The sequence below is a fragment of the Silurus aristotelis genome, assembly GCF_946808225.1.
Source record: "Silurus aristotelis genome assembly, chromosome: 22".
NCBI lineage: Eukaryota > Metazoa > Chordata > Actinopteri > Siluriformes > Siluridae > Silurus > Silurus aristotelis.
The window spans coordinates 3,861,943-3,882,896 of NC_139595.1; the positions used below are offsets into that span (position 1 = coordinate 3,861,943).

General features: G+C 37.2%; 3 protein-coding genes across 3 annotated transcripts; all 3 read left to right on the forward strand.

Annotated features, from left to right (window-relative positions):
* Positions 1-1,099: 1,099 nt before the first annotated feature.
* LOC310717223 (purine nucleoside phosphorylase-like) lies at positions 1,100-6,345 on the forward strand. The gene is made up of 6 exons (XM_083524950.1): positions 1,100-1,252; positions 3,790-3,959; positions 4,083-4,186; positions 4,486-4,661; positions 4,792-4,982; positions 5,644-6,345. The coding sequence occupies exons 1-6, from the start codon at positions 1,230-1,232 to the stop codon at positions 5,856-5,858; spliced, it is 879 nt and encodes a 292-aa protein (XP_083381076.1). The 5' UTR covers positions 1,100-1,229; the 3' UTR covers positions 5,859-6,345.
* Positions 6,346-10,481: 4,136 nt separating this feature from the next.
* Positions 10,482-13,492, forward strand: LOC310717384 (GTPase IMAP family member 4-like). The gene is made up of 2 exons (XM_083525321.1): positions 10,482-10,536; positions 11,465-13,492. The coding sequence occupies exon 2, from the start codon at positions 11,474-11,476 to the stop codon at positions 12,797-12,799; it is 1,326 nt and encodes a 441-aa protein (XP_083381447.1). The 5' UTR covers positions 10,482-10,536; positions 11,465-11,473; the 3' UTR covers positions 12,800-13,492.
* A 975-nt stretch (positions 13,493-14,467) lies between these two features.
* LOC310717373 (GTPase IMAP family member 8-like) lies at positions 14,468-20,772 on the forward strand. The gene is made up of 2 exons (XM_083525295.1): positions 14,468-14,590; positions 18,274-20,772. Exon 2 carries the CDS (start codon positions 18,283-18,285, stop codon positions 20,194-20,196), a length of 1,914 nt encoding a protein of 637 aa, XP_083381421.1. The 5' UTR covers positions 14,468-14,590; positions 18,274-18,282; the 3' UTR covers positions 20,197-20,772.
* The last annotated feature ends 182 nt before the right edge of the window (positions 20,773-20,954 follow it).

The window sequence follows — 20,954 nt, forward strand, 5'->3', positions numbered from 1 at the left end:
TGTGTTTATCTACAATTCTAATGAAACTGTTTGGAGTAATGTATTGTAAACTCAAATCAATTGGCTAAACTTGTGAATTCTAGGTAATAACGGTATTTTACAGATATTACATATTTGTAATCTGCTATTAAACCTAAATCAGGTGGCAAATAGGAGATGGTTTATATGTTGACCTGTAAAAATAAGAAGTCAAGATATAAACAATCTCCTATCACATGACAAAGATGACACAATGTCCGTGTTAATGCACAGTTTACACAATGTGGGTTTTTGTGAACGAAAGCCACGGCTGTGTAACAAAAGTTGCAAAATTTTGCAGCTGAGTTTTTTCCGATCAATGATGTTGCAGATAAGATGTCATTTAATGACTTTGCTAATTTTATTTCACAATAATGTTCAGGTCAATAAGCCAATTAAATATATGTGGACAAAAATCCATAACATCCATGTATGGTTATTTTCCAAACTGCTGCTTCATGAAGAAATAGGAAGCACACCTCTTTATGTACTATAGCATTGCATGTTCTAGCATGACAGTTCTCCATGAAAACACAGGTGTGTGTCTGTTTAGGTGGGTGGGGGGTTAAATGTGTGTTTTAAGGCTTTAGTGGAAGGTGGCACGCACAGAGGACTGATCTCATCATCACTGAACAGCTATGGGGCGAACTGAAACCTCGACTTTACCACAGACCTCCAGTTACTGATCTAACTTGTGCAAATTCAGCATACATTCTTACAGCCAAACTCCAAAATCTGGAATGATGTCCAACACGCACATAGACATGATGTCCAACATGTACATGGGTATGACGCTAAGGTGTCTGATGTTCAGATGTCTCCATACTTTTTGACTAAACAAACCTTAAATCCTCAATGATATGATATGAAAAACATTAAAAAGTCACAGTGAAAACACTGAAAGACTGAGCAAATGTTTCCTTCCTATTGCATTGTTTCGGGCAGAGCAATAACAATACCCTTCTTTGACATTAGTGCGTCACAGGCCCAAACTTCCAGAAAATCCCCCTCCCTAGCAGAAAAAGGCAAGACTATGACGTAAGACACGCCTCCGCGGATTAGCCAATCACAGCGCGAGACAGTGCCTAACGTAAATAGGAGCGGAAATTCCTCTCATTCACTCTGACAGGCGCTTATCGGACAGGCACGTTATTCAGCGGCAGAATTCACTTCGACTTCGTTTCATAGAGTTTACGGACAAAAGCTCTACAATGCTTCCCGAATCCTCAGGAGAGTAAGTGAACACTTTTATACCGTATTATTTATGATTAATAAAAAGGTAAAAACAGAATGGAGGAGGAGCTAAACGGGGCGCGCGCTAGCATCCGAACCCGCCATGCGATGCGGAAGATGCTGAAACGTGTGGCGAGTGTAAATACAGCGTTTCCTAAAAAACCGAATATGTTTAGGTCGTGTATTTTATTACTTTATATATATATATATATATATATATATATATATATATATATATATATATATATATATATATATATATATATATATATATATGTAGGGAATTCAGTTTATTCGATGTTGTAGTGAAAGGTTGTGTTCTGGGGATGGAATGATGATGCCGGTAGACCAGGTTGAGTATTTGAGGACCACATTGTGGTCCAAAAGCTTCTAAAAAACAAATTGATTTGTTTAAAAAACGTGTTTTATATAAATGTATTTGTGTTTATATATATATCCATTTTAATTGCACAACGAACACAACATAACCTGGGATGGAATTTAGTGTAGTTTGTTGGTAGCCATAGCAACCATCGTCGGGCCGCGACGTGACTTCCGTCACGTCATGTGGAAGGAAACAGACTCAATTGAACAGATTATTTTTTTTATTGCTGACGTAACAATACTAGTAATATTAATATCTAATAGTAACTAGTAATAATAGCTAAAAAAAAAACAACAAAAAAAAAACTGATATGAATTTCGATTTTTATTTTACACACCATCTATCTATCTATCTATCTATCTATCTATCTATCTATCTATCTATCTATCTATCTATCTATCTATCTATCTATCTATCTATCTATCTATCTATCTATCCATCCATCCATCCATCCATCCATCCATCCATCCATCCATCCATCTATCTATCTATCTATCCATCCATCCATCCATCCATCTATCTATCTATCTATCTATCTATCTATAGAATTACAATATTAATTTGTAATAAAGATTCATTTGTTTTAATGAAAAAAGTTTTATATATATATATATATATATATATATATATATATATATATATATATATATATATATATATATATATATATATATATATATCAATATATATATATAACAGTTATTATAAAAAAAATATATATATATATATATATATATATATATATATATATATATATATATATATATATATATATATATATATATTCATTCATTCATTCATTCATTCATTTTCTTCCGCTTATCCGTAATTCGGGTCGCGGGGGCAGCAGTCTAAGCAGGCCCCCGCCTTCGACTGCTGCCCAATCCTCACAGCACCGTCCCTTACGGTCCCTCCTGCAGGTGGTGAGCCCACGGGAAGGCGGCCCCACGTCACTCCGACGTCACGGACCTTGATATTTCCCTCGTAAGGGAATATATATATATATATATATATATATATATATATATATATATATATATATATATATATATATATAATAACAGTGTTAATTAATCTTTATTACAAATAAATAAAACAAATCTTGTCTTGTTTAATATATATATTAATAACAATGTTATTTATTTGCTTTCAATTTGTTATTTAGTTGATTGTTCATAAAGACAGGAATTTTTGATTATTCTTTGTATTCTGTGTCTGAAAAAAGTTTCCAGAATGGAGTTTCAAAAAGTACAGATAGATGCAATGGGCTGGTGACCATTTAGTTTATGTTTAAAAATAATATGTCAATAGTAATTAATCGTAGGTGCAGGTAGACGTTCAATTCCAAGTCCATGCCTTGTTTTCTCTCATAAGAATCCTCACATCTTCATGTTGTGTACATTGTAAACCCTGTCCTGTTTTCGTTTGTTCAGTGTTTTAGTGTATTATATTGCTGTTCCGGCATCACGTTCACAGCACCATATTTCACGCTGTGTGTTTCCTCTATAAAAATCATCACCATTCCAGTGAAATACGAATGGGAAGGGCAGTGCTGTGCTTTGTGACACGTGTGCTATGATTTCTGCTCTGATGTGTAAAATGTAATACCAGAAGGAGAGTGCATCAGGACACTTCAAGAGTCTTGTGACAGGGTGCAGAAAAGAATTTGACACTGCTAAGTATGATATTGGTCATGTGACTTTAGTTCCTGTTAAATACTGCGACGCTGTGTTTAGTGAGTGCGTTTTGAGCAAACATCATTTATCAATGTAAAAATGTTAACCGTATTTGACTATGTGTGTGTGTATGAGGGTGTTTGTGAGGGTGTGTGGGGAAAAAATGACAAGTTTTCAGTGCAGAAGTGTGACTCTTTAAAAGCCTACTAGTTTCAAAGTTATTCTTACCTATTCTTTATTTCCAGATTGTAATTTTATAGTCTTTAAACAGAATAATCAATGCTGTCTGTATTTTGATTGTTTATCCCTGTTTATGTTGTGTTTTGTTCTCCTTTATAACCTGAAGAACATGCCATGTGAAACTCTCTCATCCACTCCCTTTTTTCCCTCATGACTCATTTTTACTATACAGGTACTGTGAGAGCTGTGTTTTATTGTTTGGTATGTTAACCTTTCTCTTCCCACCTTGCCTTGCAGTTATGGTTATGAGGCCTGCAAAGCAGTAGTGGATTGGCTGCTAAAGCAGGCTGAAGTGCGCCCCCTGGTGGGCATTGTCTGCGGTTCAGGCCTCGGTGGCCTCGCCGACATGCTGAAGGACCAGAAGGTTTACAGTTACAAGGATATCCCAAATTTCCCACAAAGCACAGGTGACATTACACATTACATAATCGTGATATTAATGATCAGAAACGTGTCATAGGTTTGCTGTGACTACTATTTCTGATCTTTAAGTCTTTGTGATTGGTTAATGACTTCTGTGTGTCCTCTAGTGCCTGGTCATGCCGGTCAGCTGGTGTTTGGCACGCTTAAAGGAAAGCCATGCGTTTGCATGCGGGGACGCTTCCACCTCTATGAAGGCTATCCCATCCAGCAGGTGAACTTCAGGAACTTTATTTCAATTAGTATAATATTTCTTTTTAATAAATATATAATTTTCTGTTATTGATTGTAATCGATTTTAACCTATACACAACTGAACTTATTTGTAGGATTACTATAAAAAAAAATAATAATAATAATAACAGCCTGATTAATGTACAATGAACCGAAACCTCCATGGTCCTATAACTCCTATCTAATAACAGCAGGCATTCTAGTGCTTTCATTGCCTTTTACTGTATAATAATTGTTGTTAGATGATGAAGTTATATCATGCTTTGTTCTTTCTGCTAGATCATCATGCCCATTCGCATCTTTAAGATGCTGGGGGTCGAGACGGTCATTCTGACGAATGCCGCAGGAGGGCTGAACCAAGACTTCAAAGTTGGAGATGTGATGATAATAAAAGACCACATCAACATGCCTGGTTTTGCTGGAAACAATCCCTTGTGTGGACACAATGATGAGAGGTAAGGGGGGAAGTACACCGTGTATAATCGCTGTTCCTGTGAGTGATTTGCCCAGAGCACATCATGAATCTTAATATGATTATAGGGTGTGTAAGTGTTTCTCACGCTCTATTTCCCGTTTTTTTCTCAGATTTGGGACCCGTTTCCCGTGCATGTCGGATGCCTACGACAAGCACATGAGGCAGCTGGCCCACGAAGTGGCAGCAGAGCTCGGCTACTCTCAATTCATTAGGGAGGGTGTGTACTGTGTGCTCGGTGGCCCATCGTTCGAGACCATCGCTGAATGCAGAATGCTGAACCTTTTGGGTGCCGACGCTGTGGGTAAGTTCGGGGGCAGTGACCTATACTATCATGTAATAGTTACACAGAAGAGGTTCAGAACCTGATGTTTCTCATGGAACTCATCTGTACATCTGTAAATTGGTTTATAAGTATGGTGTGTGCTTTTTGAGCATCACATTCCACATTTAGTCCCAATTTGCTCTTTAAATCCCTCCACTCTTCTTGGAAAATGTTTCACAAGACTTGTGCTTGTGGACATATGTGCACATTCAGACACAAGGGCGTTAGTACAGTGAGGTACTGATGAATGTGAGGAGGCCTGGGGTGCAGTCAGCACTTTAATCCATCCCAGAGGTGTTCAACAGGGTTAAGGTCAGAGCTCTATTGCAGGAGATCTTTCACTCCATCCCATGCAAAGCATATCTTTATGGAGTCAGGTGTCCCAATACTTTTGTCCATACAGTGTATGAACGATGAGACAAAAACAATGTAAGAGATATAAAATATCCATAGCAGAATCCCGTACCATCATTTAATATGATACGTACAGTAGATAATTGTATTATATTAGAATTATATTAGAATTTGATAGAGTAGGTTGTAATGAATGAAATCACGGACTTCTGCCAAAGCACAAAGACACCTGAAACCATTCTTGAAAGCCATCTAAATTCATTCTGTTCTCTAATGCTCTGCTTAGGGATGAGCACAGTCCACGAGGTGATAGTGGCCCGCCACTCTGGAATGCGAGTCTTTGCCCTCTCTCTTATAACCAACAAGGCCGTGATGGACTACGAGAGCGAAGAGAAGGCCAATCACGTCGAAGTCCTTCAGACGGGTGAGCAGCGCTCGCAGCAGCTGGTTAAACTGGTCTCCACCATCGTGTCCCGCATCAACCAGCCGAACGACCTCTAATTCCAAGGTCTACGACAGCTATATAGCGACCCACACTCCCATATGTACCTGACCATGAATTTCAAAATTAATCAATAAAACATGATTATATAATGCCTATACTGTTTACATTCCCAAGGGAAAATGGTTTTTTTTTTTTTTTAGTTACATTCCTGTGCAATGTCTTAAAACTAACAGTGCACTAAAGTGCATTTTATTTTAACAGGGTGTGTGGGACCAAGAACTATCGAAATACTGTCATTTGTTACTACTTTGATCAGATTATTTATTAAATGTATTAAAATAATTTCTGTTCCATATATAAATTAAATTGAGTAGTGATGAAAGATGGAATGTTTTTTTATTTATTTCATTTTCTAAAGGTTTTCCACTGCTTGCTTTTTAAAATGTAAGAAACCCCAGTACATTTAATATTTTTGTAAAATATATATGTTGTAATGTGGGACATTTTCTGATGCATTTATTAAATTTACAAGCCAAAGCAAAATGTATTTTGTCTAATCCTTACCATTTCACCTTTTCTTTGCTGTCTCTCAGGCCATCAGTGGCAGTGCTATAGTGTGTCATAGTTTCTTGAATTCTTCAATCAATCAATTAATCCTTATGTATATTGCACCTAACATCTACCAGGTAGAACCTAGGTGCTGAACAAAGTGCAAGAGGCCATGTGCAAAATAGGAATCAAATTTTAATTAACATAAAAATAATAAAATATACAGTATCATACAAAAAGAGGTAAATTGTAAGAAAACTTAAAAGAGAGGAGAAATAAAATAAGCATTAAAACACAACAATTAAAATAAACGTTAAGAAGCAGACGACTAAGCACACCCTCTACTACACAACAAAGGCTTTGGTGAATAAGTGAGTCTTTAGTTTAGCTTTAAAAGTAGAGAATTCCCTTTCCGAGGTGAGATCAGGAGGAAGGGAATTCCAAAACTTGAACTTCTGAATTCTAATTTTTTATATTCATATCTACAAATAATGCACTGATTAATGTGTTTAATGAAATCTGGACATGATAGTCTGGACCCATATTTTATTTATTCATTGGATTAATCCAGGGGTGTCAAACTCATTTTCACAGAGGGCAACATCAGCATAATGGTTTCCCTCAAAGGGCCAGATGTAACTTTGAGGCAATATAATTGTAGCTGAATGTAAAATAAATGCAACTACTCCTTTATGTTAAATAATGCTCGAATTTTTATTATTGAACCTACAAATATTACATATATATTTGCATAAATGTAAAAATAAATGTTTGCTTGTTGCTCTGTTGTAACATAAATCCTTTTCATTTGTCAGCTTATGAAACCCACATTACTCCATCAATCAGCGAGCAAACTATCCAAGTGAATAAGGATAAATAACAAGTTATGACATTAACTTTGTTCAAAACTTTTTTCTCATAGTTGAGAGGGACAGCAATTGTGAGCTGCTAAGAACATGTGTGACACGTGTAGCTGTTTTTCTTGAAGGCTCACTTTTGACACGTGTAGTTGTTTTTCTTGAAGGCTCACTTTGGCATACCTAGCTCAGTGTTTGGTGTCAAAATGCAGACGTAGATTTTACACTTTGACAACCGCCACTGCCTCATAACACAAAAGACATACCGGTTTTTCTTTGTGAAGCACAAACATATATTCACCTTCTAATATTTCTTGAAACGGCCTTCCATCTGCATCAATTTTTCTCTTCCTGGACAATTTTGGATCATTGTTTGTATTTCTTATTCGGAAAAAAAAAAGTCACTGATGTGGCAACACTGCAATCTAGTGGTGGGATGCTGTCACTTCATGGTTAACCAAACATACCAAACGTATATAAAAATGTGCAGATGTTACACTTCTGTGTTACATTTTTTTTCTTATTGAAAAATCCTTCCTTAGCATGAACAACAGGTTTACACTCTCTTGGTATCCAGACAGTGTGCAACATTCAGCTGAAATACTTAGTATCTTGTACACCATGCCAAAGATGTTTTTCACTAGTTGGATATTTCTTTCTGTGATCTTTGTGTATTTTGTGTTCCAGTTCATCCCAGAGCAGTTCAACAAAATTTAGGTCTGCTGTCTTAACAGGTCATTTCACGATAGATAACACTCCAGATTACTGTTTGCTCTTTAAATAATGTTTACAGAGCTTGAACATTTGGTTCATGTCATGGTATGGTGAAATCGTTTCTAATTAGTTAATTAGCAATTCAGATTGAAGTGCATGTTGCTGAAGTATGGAATGGTAGCAATGTTGTTTTAGTATTGCTTTCACCTTGAATAAGTTCCCTGGCTCCAAAACAATTCCAAACCTTTAAACTTCCACCTTCATGTTAGACTGTGGCTGTAAGACAATATGCTAACATCTTATCTCCTGTTCTGTCTTTCTTCCAGTCATTTACTGTCTAAATCTTCTAAAAAAGGAACAGTAACAGTTTGAAGAAGGACCACATATGTGTCAAATCTCTTGCTGTTTACTTTTGAGTAATTTATGTCATTAATACAGGACCAACAGAATTCTATAGGACCCCATTGGCCTTCCATCGGGTAGTACAGATGTTTATTTGTGAAGAAACGAATCTTGGTAGAAAAGGTGGTGCGTGTGTGTGTGTGTGTGTGTGTGTGTGTGTGTGTGTGTGTGTGTGTGTGTGTGTGTGTGTGTGTGGCAAAAGTATACACATCCTTCACTTAAGTAGAAGTGCCGATACTCATGTTTTAAAATACTCAGGTAAAAGTTGAAGTATTGACTACACTTTTTTACTCAAGTTAAAGTAAAGAAGTTTGGGCTCTGACATGTACTTAAGTAAAAAGTAGCCTTTACTACTACCAATTTTAGCACAATGCTGGTAACTGAACGTTACTTCAAATTAATATCAGGGCTGCCAATCGATTAAAAATATTTTATCGTGATTTATGGCTTGTCATGAGTTCAACATTAAACAAAACTTTATCGTAGATTTTTATCTGTTCTTAATGTACTTTAAATTAATACGTTTCAGGTATAAATATTCTAATCAATATGTGCATGACCAACAGAGGGTTAATTGTGTGCATCATGGCAGATTTTGGTAACCAGTTGTGATGGACAGGTGGACGGACGAGGTCAGACAGGAGTCTCCCTGGACTATGATGTTTGCGGATAATATTGTGATTTGTGGTGAGAGTAGGGAGCAGGATGAGAAGAGCCTGAAAAGGTGGAGGAACGTGCTGGAGAGAAGGGGAAGACAGTATTAGGAGTAAGACAGAGTACATGTGTGTGAATGAGAGGGAGGGCAGTGGAGGGGTGCGGTTGCAGGGAGAAGAGGTGGAGAAGGTGGAGGAGTTCAGGTACCTGGGGTCAACAGTGCAAAGTAATGGAGAGTGTGTTAGAGAAGTGAAGAAAAGAGTGCAGGCAGGGTGGAGTGGGTGGAGAAGAGTGATAGTAGGAGTGATTTGTGATAGAAGAGTATCTGTGAGAGTGAAAGGGAAAGTTTATAGGACTGTGGTGAGACCTGAGATGTTGTATGGATTAGAGACAGTGGCATTGAGTAAAAGCCAGGAGGTGGAGCTGGAGGTAGCAGATCTGAAGATGTTGAGATGTTCATTGGGAGTGACGACGATAGACAGGATGGAGACGGATGATCCGCTGTGGCGCCCCCTAATGGGAGCAGCCGAAAGAAGAAGAAGATGGCGGATTTTAGTGCTGATTTGAGACTTGGCGCATCAGTAAAACAACTGTTTACTGATTAAAAATAAATTAGCGGTGGAATAAATGTTTTTTAATATATATCTCTGAGTAAAGAAACAACGTCGTAAACAAACGTGTCGCATTGAAGATTTTAATTTATCCTCTTTTAAATGTATTTATATTTTTTATAAAAATGGTCAAACTGAAATGCGCGTGTTAATAAAATGCGTCAATTAACGCGTTCATTTTGACAGCTCTAATTCATGTGTTATGTGCTAATAAATGTATCCAGGCTGAACATCCACCACATAGAACACAAACAGAGAAAAGATGATGATGATCATGTGATCAGGAATGTCTCTGTTCTCAGTCATGTTTACATCACTGACTCCTTCTGTCTCATCCACGTTAAACCCCAGATTTCTTCTTGTTTTTTGTCTGCTTACTGTGAGCTTCGTAAACTAGCCTTCGTTTGTGGTGTGTGAGAGCCAGGAAAGGACAAGCAACAGGTTGATGGGCTGAAAACCGCACACAGTGAGAAGAAAAAACACTTTTCAGCAAACAGATTCGAACTAAAGTAACGAGACTGCTTTGAAAATGTAAGAAGTAGAAAGTACAGATATTTGTGTAAAAAGAAAAAATGTAATGAGTAAAAGTAAAAAGTTGTCTGAAAAGTAAATAGTGAAGTAAAGTACTGATACCAGAAAAATTTACTTAAGTACAGTATCTAAGTATTTGTACTTAGTTACGTGTAAAATCTTTAACTGGTTACATTTGAGAAATTATTTCATTTGTACCAGCAAAACTCCAATGGCTTTCCACAGTGCGGTACCGTTATTCATTAGTGAAGAAACGAAATTTAGGAGGAAAAAAAGGGGGGGGGGGGGTCGTGTGTGTGTGTGTGTGTGTGTGTGTGTGTGTGTGTGTGTGTGTGTGTGTGTGTGTGTGTGTGTGCGAGATAGAGAGAGAGAACCATCATTTTGGAATAAGTGGTATTGTCCGTGGTTAAAGAAAAGTACGTACTTTAAGTACACTATTTATTTTCTTATTATTAAGTGCCATTACAAATAATGTTTGTATGATTAAAAAAAGTATATATTTAAAAGTTTTTACTTTTGAGATACTTCTAGCATTGTTTTTACCATCCAGATGTTCCTACTGCAAGAGCATAGTGATGACTACTGAAGTGTATTTTATACTTCTTTTTAAATACAGTTTGGTTTAGGTGATCACCTTATCCAGTCTCTGACTGGTTGGCCACTCCTGACCTAAACAGTAGAACTTCATTAAGTAGAAAGAAGTGTGTCTTCTTGTGTTCTATGTGGTGGATGTTCAGCCTGGATGCATTCATTATGTAACACATATTAATTAGAGCTGTGAAAATTAACTAATTAATTAAATTGTTTTACTGATGCGCCAAGTCTCAAATCAGCACCCAAATCCGCCATGATGCACACAATTAACCCTCTGTGGGTCATGCACATATTAATTAAAATATTTATGCTTTAAAAGTATTCATTTAAGGTACATTTAGAACAGATAAAAATCTACGATAAAGTTTTGTTTAATGTTGAGTTAACTCATGACAAGCCATTAATCGCGATAAAATATTTAAAATCGATTGACAGCCCTAATATTAATTCGAAGTAACATCCAGTTACCAGCATTGCGCTAAAACTGGTAGTAGTAATGGCTACTTTTTACTTAAGTACATGTCAGAGCCCAAACTTCTTTACTTTAACTTTGACTTTACTTTAAAAAAAGTGTAGTCAGTACTTCAACTTTTACCCGAGTATTTTAAAACATGAGTATCTGCACTTCTACTTAAGTAAAGGATGTGTTTTAATGTTGGTAATAATAAAGATAAAGAAAAACATTGAGGGAGAAATCTGTGTATGTATGTACATATATTCTCAAAATAAATTTATTTCTCTTCAAAACAGCATCCAAAGATGATCCGTTCTCAATTCAAAAACTCCACCAGGCTACACAGAGCCATTCAGCCACCAGTAACTCGGCTGCAGTTGGTGCTGTTGGGAAGAACAGGTTCAGGTAAAAGTGCCACTGGAAACACCATCTTGGGTACAAAATGTTTCCAATCTACTCTGAGCATGAGCTCAGTGACAAATCAATGCCAGAAGGAATGTGGAGATGTTCAGGGACAGAGTCTGGCAGTGATTGACACTCCAGGCTGGTTTGACACATCCCTACAGCAAAGCGAGATAAACCAGGAAGTGCTAAGAGGTCTGGCCATGTGTTCACCTGGACCACATGCATTTCTGCTCATCATACCAATCGCTCGCTTCACAGAGGAGCAGCAGCAGACTGTTGAAATGATTACAGCAGTATTCAAGGAGAACATCAATCGTCACACAATCATCATCTTTACCCGAGCAGATGAACTTGAAGGAGAGACAATTGAGCAGTTTATATCCAGACAGGGCAAAAAAATCCATGATCTTATTGCACTATTTGGTGGGCGTTTCTTGGCTTTTAACAACAACGACCCAGAGAATCGGGACCAGGTGAAACAGCTTCTGACGAAGCTGGATGAGTTGCTCGAACAAAATGAGTACTGTCACTTCACCAACCAGGAAACAGAAGCTGTAGAGAAAGCACTATTAATGCTGAAAGAGAAAAATCTAGAAAAATCAATTGAGAAGGCCAAGCAGGAAGTAAGGCAGATCGGTGAAAGACGCATGGCTGACATCAACAAAGCCCTGGAGATGGACAAGCAAAAGATAGAACAGCAAAGGCATCACACCCAGAGTGAAATCCTCCGTTTAACAGTAGAAATGAATAAGGAATCTGAAAACCGTTATGAAAGTCAACACAGACTGCAGTTACTGCAGAAATCTCTACAGAGTGCAGAAAACCAACTCACAAAGCTGGAGGAAGAGAAAGACATGAGGATAAAGGAAAGTGATTTGAAGATAAATGATGTAAAAAAATGGATCATAGAAGAAGAGCAAAGGAGAGAGCAAGAGGAGAGAGAAAAAGCTTCCAATGAGGATGAAAGCAAATGGTATTTGGATAAAAAATATTTCACTATTCTGAAGTACCTCATCTTTGCAGGAGGTGCTGGAGCTGGGCTTCTGTTGGGACCTGCAATTTTCCTAGCCCCTGCAGCACCTGTTGGTCTGTTAGCCGAGTTAACTGCACTGCTCGGACCAGAGCTTGCAGCCACAGTGATGGCAGCAGCTACAAAAGCAGCTCCTATAGTGGGTGTGGCAACAAAGGTAGCTCCACTGGTGACTAGCCTCTGTTCCATTCAATAAAACACAAACAAATACATGTATCTGTCTCATCCTGAAATTTGGAAGGATCTATAACGTCACTGTATTGTAATCCAGGATTGTCAAGCCGGCACAGACAAATAATGTAGAATCCATGTTCTTCTAGAGGGCAAAGTAGTTTTTAATTTCTTTTGTTCTGTATGTGAGAGTAAATCTGGTCCACCTCACAATGAACTAAATGTAACGTTGCCTCTTACCTACAGTACAATGAGTTTAACACCTCTGCTCTAGTCTTTTTTTTTTCTTCTTTCGGCTTTTCCCATTAGGGGGTCGCCACAGCGGATCATCCGTATTCATGATCTGCATGTTTGATTTGGCACATGTTTTGTAATATCGCATATACAGAATCAATACTCATAACATGTTTTATTAGTCATTTTTGCATGTACTAATCACAGTCAGTGTACCGCTTGCATTCTCTACCCTCTAGTACATGCCTTTTTTTAAATGCAGCAGTTACTTTACATTTTATTCCTAACATAAAAAAGCCATTACATTAACTAGAATTGTAATCCTATTACTTTAATGTTTATATACTACTACAGTATATACTATGTTTATATACTACTATTATCAGTACATATTTGCAGTAATCAGATACAAAAGTGTGTTTCAATGTTACAATGTGTTTATAGACATGTATCATTTGCAATAAAAGGATTTTTTCGATTTTAACCATTTGTGTCTCATTTACATTTATTTGCATATATTTTTATCATATTGTGTGGTTATAATGTAATGTTTTAGTAGAAATGGCTTAAATGGTTTTGATATATCTTCAGCATGAAAAATAAAAGAAAAAATATTTTGCTCAAGGTTTTTATTAATTGAATGTCACTTTTGGTTTCCTTGACAACATATAAAAAATATAAGTAAATGTAAATATGTAAATATGATGTAAATAAAACTGCCCAGTCCCAGTCCTACCCTACCCAGTCACGTTATAGCAGGTTGAGGTTTGTAATTGCTGATACCGAACCCAGAGCTACTGGCAGATGAAACAGAGTACTGATACTCCACGAATCAGTTGGTGAGTTTCTTTTCTGTGATTCTTTTTATCTGTTTAATGATAAATCAAATCAGACGAGTTCAAGTTGAAGCAAATCCCCCACTGTAAACCACATGCCACTCAGTCAAACTGGTCGGAGTCTTACTGAGAAACTGTCCTGAGTCAGACAACAAACATCAACTTAGATGGCCTTATAAAAAAGAAATGTCACCTATTGTACCTGAGATGTGTTTTGTAACCTGCTGACTAGTCAGACTGGTTTTTTACGTAAAATGTTTCCGGGTATATGTTCTAAATATAAAATAGTTTTCACAGTTAGTATCTGCTTCGTATGGTAAGTATGAGCATATCCTAGCACCAAGGCATTCGAGGAAGGAAAAGCAGCTATACAGCAAAATAAATAATTGATGCTTAAAAGTTACATGTTATAACCTTAATGATTACAGAAACTTATATGCATTTTCTATTAATGACATTAATTAAGGTTATCAAGAATTTGACCATTTTGAAAGGGAATTTTCAACTGTTTTGACTGTTGTTGACAAAACTGGTTGGGTAAATGTGCATGATATTAATTTTCAGTGATGTATATTTACTTATTAAATAGAAGAAAAAAAGGGGAAGAATAGAATTGAGAAAGTCATCATATGTAGTGTATGTGATAAATACAGTGAATTAAGAGGTTGAGAAATTGTTAAGGAGATGCTGCTTTTTTCTGACAGATGACACATAAACCTTGACCTGCACTGAAACTCAGTACTAAGGTAAGATGCAGTTTTAACATTTTACTTTTATAGCTTTTACCTTAAAAGATTAAAAGGATGCAGAGTAGAACTTCAGTAGTACCAGATGACATACAAGTAGAAGCAGGGAGATGTCTAGAAGAGATGGCAGTGGAGTTTTTAACAAGATTGTTTAACAAGATTTTGGAAGGTGAGAGGATGCCTGAGGAATGGAGAAGGAGTGTGCTGGGACTGATCTTTAAGAATAAGGGAGATGTGCAGACCAGCAGTAACTACAGGGGAATACATTTGATCAGATCACACCATGAAATTATGGGAAAGAGTAGTGGAAGCCAGGCTGAGAGAAGAGGTGACCATCTGTGAGCAACAGTTTGGTTCCATGCCAAGGAAGAGCACCATAGACGCATTATTTGCTTTGAGAATGTTGATGGAGAAGTATAGAGAAGGTCAGAAGGAGTTGCATTGTGAATTTGTGATTTAGAGAAAGCGTACGACATTGTGCCGAGAGAGGAGTTGTGATATTGTATGAGGAAGTCAGGTGTGTCAGAGAAGTATGTGAGGGTGGTTCAGGACATGTATGAGGACAGTGTGACAGCAGTGAAGTGTGCAGTAGGAACGGCTGACTGATTTAAGGTGGATGTTGGACTGCATCAAGGATTGGCTCTGAGCCCTTTCCTGTTTGCAGTGGTGATTGACAAGGTTAGACAGGAGTCTCCGTGGACTATGATGTTTGCGGATGATATTGTTATTTGTGGTGAGAGTAGGGAGCAGGTAGAGAAGAGTCTGGAGATGTGGAGGTATGCCCTGCAGAGAAGGGGAATGAAAGTCAGTAGGAGTAAGACAGAGTACATGTGTGTGAATAAAAGGGAGGGCAGTGGAGTGGTGCAGTTGCAGGGAAAAGAGGTGGTGAAAGTGGAGGAGTTCAGGTAACTGGGGTCAGCAGTACAAAGTAATGGAGAGTGTGTTAGAGAAGTAAAGAAAAGTGTGCAGGCAGGGTGGAGTGGATGGAGAAGAGTGATAGGAGTGAAATGATAAAGGCCAAGAAGGAGGGTTATGGATGTGGTGAAGACATGCAGGTAGTTGGTCTGAAAGAGGCAGATGTAGACTACAGAATAGTATGGGGATGGATGATCCACTGTGGCGACCCCTAATGGGAGCAGCCGAAAAAAGAAGAAGATATATACTTTTTATAAGACTTCAATTTTCAGTGAGATGTTCATTTATAATTACAATATGTTAGGATATTTATTATTGACATAAGTAGATTTTAAATAAACTCTTGTCCAAACTAAAATCTTGTCCAAATTCATCACTATATACTAATATTGTACAAAGGATTTGTCCATACAAGTTTGGACACACCTTTTTCTTCAGTGGTCTTTCTTTATTTGTTATTATGTTGGACATTGTATATTAATACTGTTGACATCCAAACTATAAACGAAGCTGTATGGAATTATGTACAGTAGTAAACAAAAATATTCTGAACAACACAGACGTTTTTCATTTTAGAATGTTTTATATTTTAGAATGTCCAAAGTAGTTAAATTTGTCTCCTCTGTAGCTAAGTACTCTCCTCTGAACAGTAGATGTTGAGAAAAGTCGCCTACTTGAACTCTGAGAAGCATTTGCATGGGCTGTAATGCAGAGGTGGGAACAGTGAAGTACAAATACTTAGATACTGTAAATTTTTCTGGTATCAGTACTTTACGTCACTATTTACTTTTCAGACAACTTTTTACTTTTACTCATTAAATTTTTTTACAAAAAATATCTGTACTTTCTACTTCTTACATTTTCAAAGCAGTCTTGTTACTTTAGTTCGAATCTGTTTGATGAAATGTCAGTATTTTTTCTTCTCACTGTGCTGTTTTCAGCCCATCAACCTGTTGCTTGTCCTTTCCTGGCTCTCACACACCACAAATGTAAGCTAGTTTTCGAAGCTCACAGTGAGCAGACAGAAAACAACAAGAAATCTGGGGTTTAACGTGAATTAGACAGAACGAGTCAGTGATGTAAACATAACTGAGAACAGAGACATTCCTGATCACCTGATCATCATTTTCTCTGCTTGTGTTTTATATGGTGAATGTTCAACCTGGATACATTCATTAGGTAACACATTAATTAGAGCTGTCAAAATTAACGCGTTAATAACGTGTTAACGCAAATTCATTTAAACGGCATAAATTTTATTAACGCATGCATTTCAGTTTGACAATTTTTATTAAATTATATATATATATATATATATATATATATATATATAAAATATTATATTGAGTAAAAATTTGTTTTACTGACGCGGCAAGTCTCAAATCATCGCCAAAATCTGCCACGATGCATACAATTAACACTCTGGGGGTCATTTTGTGGCATTATTTCCTCATAACACCAAAACGAACTGAAATTACTGTGACTTTTTTGATCATACGTACATCTAAGAGCAATACATCATTCGAATCGGTAAAGAGTCTTCTTTTATTTGTATACACTCATAGACACATAAATAAAAGTCATTAAAATAACCAAATCCCTATGAAAGTTAGAAGATGTACAGTTTCTCCCGTATCAAAGGTTCCCTTTGATGTCCTGATGATTTATGTAAAAATAAAAACACCACATTACTTTAAAACATTTGCATGTCTTCATGCTCAATATTGGGAATAGTTTAACTAATATTAAAACATACATTTGAAGAAGCATCCATGTTTGTCCATGCCGATATTGATTAGAACATTTATACTTGAAAATTATAAATTTAAGGTACATTAAGAACAGATAAAAATCTACGATAAAGTTTTGTTTAATGTTGAGTTAACTCGTGACAAGCCATTAATCGCGCTAAAATATTTTTAACCGATTGACAACCCTGATATTAATTCGAAGTAACGTCCAGTTACCAGAATTGCTCTAAAACTGGTAGTAATAAAGGTTACTTTTTATATAAATGCATGTCAGAGCCCAAACTTCTTTACTTTAACTTGAGTAAAAAAGTGTGGTCAATACTTCAACTTTTACCTGAGTATTTTAAAACATGAGTATCTGCACTTCTACTTAAGTGTAGGATGTGTATACTTTGCCACCTATGCTCTAATCTGAGGTGCTCTAATCAGCAGTTTGTGAAGCTGGGAATTCTAATAAACTTGTCCTCTGCAGCAGAGGTAGCTCTTGGTCTCCCTTTACTGGGACGGTTCTCATGAGAGTGTGCTTCATCAAAGTGTTTGATGGCTTTGGCGAATGCATCATTTCTGTCAATTATATGGATTTGTACTGTAGCTGCAGTAGCACTAATAAGGCTATATTGACTCTGTACCCCCTCCTTCTCTGCCCAAGAAAAATGGTGGTCTGAAGCACATCAAGAAGGAAAGAAATATTATAAATAAACTCTTAACAAGATACACCTGTGAAATGAAAACCATTCCAGGTGACACCTTGTGAATCTGATGAGAGAATGCAATGAGTGTGCCAAGCTGTCATCAAAGCTAAATGTATCTACTTTGGACAATCCCAAATATAGAACATATTCTAAGATTTTTAACACTTTTCTGTTCACTACATAATTTCATACACATGTTCTTTCATATTTTAGATGTTTTAATGTTGGAAATAATAAAAATAAAGAAAAACATTGAGGGAGAAAGTCTGTGTATGTATGTATGTACATATATTCTCCAAAAAAAATTTATTTCTCTTCAAAACAGCATCCAAAGATGTTCCGTTCTCAAATCAAAAACTCCACCAGGCTACACAGAGCCATTCAGCCACCAGTAACTCCGCTGCAGTTAGTGCTGTTGGGAAGAACAGGTTCAGGTAAAAGTGCCACTGGAAACACCATCTTGGGTACAAAATGTTTCCAATCTAATCTGAGCATGAGCTCAGTGACAAATCAATGCCAGAAGGAATGTGGAGATGTTCAGGGACAGAGTCTGGCAGTGATTGACACTCCAGGCTGGTTTGACACATCCCTACAGCATAGCGAGATAAACCAGGAAGTGCTAAAAGGTCTGGCCATGTGTTCACCTGGACCACATGCATTTCTGCTCATCATACCAATCGCTCGCTTCACAGAGGAGCAGCAGCAGACTGTTGAAATGATTACAGCAGTATTCAAGGAGAACATCAATCGTCACACAATCATCATCTTTACCCGAGCAGATGAACTTGAAGGAGAGACAATTGAGCAGTTTATGTCTAGACAGGGCGAAAAAATCCAGGATCTTATTGCACGATTTGGTGGGCGTTTCTTGGCTTTCAACAACAAGGACCCAGAGAATCGAGACCAGGTAAAACAGCTACTGAAGAAGCTGGATGAGTTGCTCAAACAGAATGAGTACCATCACTTCACTTACCAGAAAACTCAGATGCGGTTGGTGCTGGTAGGAAGAACAGGTTCAGGTAAAAGTGCTGCTGGAAACACCATCTTGGGTACAAAATGTTTCCAATCTAAACTGAGCATGAACTCAGTGACAAATCAATGCCAGAAGGAATGTGGAGATGTTCAGGGACAGAGTCTGGCAGTGATTGACACTCCAGGCTGGTTTGACACATCCCTACAGCAAAGTGAGATAAACCAGGAAGTGCTAAGAGGTCTGGCCATGTGTTCACCTGGACCACATGCATTTCTGCTCATCATACCAATCGCTCGCTTCACAGAGGAGCAGCAGCAGACTGTTGATATAATTACAGCAGTATTCAAGGAGAACATAAATCGTCACACAATCATCATCTTTACCCGAGCAGATGAGCTTGAAAGAGAGACAATTGAGCAGTTTATATCCAGACAGGGCGAAAAAATCCAGGATCTTATTGCACGATTTGGTGGCCGTTTCTTGGCTTTTAACAACAAAGACCCAGAGAATCGGGACCAGGTGAAACAGCTTCTGACGAAGCTGGATGAGTTGCTCGAACAGAATGAGTACCGTCACTTCACCAACCAGGAAACAGAAGCTGTAGAGAAAGCACTATTAATGCTGAAAGAGAAAAATCTAGAAAAATCAATTGAGAAGGCCAAGCAGGAAGTAAGTCAGATCGGTGAAAGACGCAGGGCTGACATCAACAAAGCCCTGGAGATGGACAAGCAAAAGATAGAACAGCAAAGGCATCACACCCAGAGTGAAATCCTCCGTTTAACAGCAGAAATGAATAAGGAATCTGAAAACCTTTATGAAAGTCAACACAGGCTGCAGTTACTGCAGAAATCTCTACAGAGTGCAGAAAACCAACTCACAAAGCTGGAGGAAGAGAAAGACATGAGGATAAAGGAAAGTGATTTGAAGATAAATGATGTAAAAACATGGATCATAGAAGAAGAGCAAAAGAGAGAGCAAGAGGAGAGAGAAAACGCTTCCAATGAGGATGAAAGCAAATGGTATTTGGATGAAAAATATTTCACTATTCTGAAGTACCTCATCTTCTTTGCGGGAGGTGCTGGAGCTGGGCTTCTGTTGGGACCTGCAATTTTCCTAGCCCCTGCAGCACCTGTAGGTCTGTTAACCGAGTTAACTGCACTGCTCGGACCAGAGCTTGCAGCCACAGTGATGGCAGCAGCTACAAAAGCAGCTCCTATAGTGGGTGTGGCAACAAAGGTAGCTCCACTGGTGACTAGCCTCTGTTCCATTCAGTAAAACACAAACAAATACATGTATCTGTCTCATCCTGTGTGTTTGGACGTATCTATAACGTCACTGTATTGTAGTCCAGCATTTTTCAATGTAGAAACAATGTTTTCCTAGAGGGCAAAGTAGTTTTTAATTTCTTTAGTTTTGTATGTGAGAGTAAATCTGGTCCACCTCACAATGGACTAAATGTAATGTTGCGTGTTCCCTACAGTATAATGAGTTTAACACCTCTGCTCTAGTCTATGTGACGGTAATATCGCATATACAGAAACAATACTCATAACAAGTTTTATTAGTAATTTTTGCATGTACTAGTCACAGTCAGTGTACCGCTTGCATTCTCTACCCTCTAGTATATTCCTTTTTTTAAATGCTGCAGTTACTTTACATATTATTCCTAACATAAAAAAGCCATTACATTAACTAGAACTGTAATCCTATTACATTAATGTTTTTATACTACTACAGTATATACTACTATCAGTACATATTTGCAGTAATCAGATACAAAAGTGTGTTTTAATGTTACAATGTGTTTATAGACATGTATCATTTGAAATAAAAGGATTTTTTCGATTATAACCATTTGTGTCTCATTTACATTTATTTGCATATATTTTTATCATATTGTGTGATATAATGTTTTAGTAGAAATGGCTTCAATGGTTTTAATATATCTTAAGCATGAAAAATGAAAGAAAAATTATTCGGCATAAGGTTTTTATTAATTGAATGTCACTTTTTGTTTCCTTGGCTACATATTA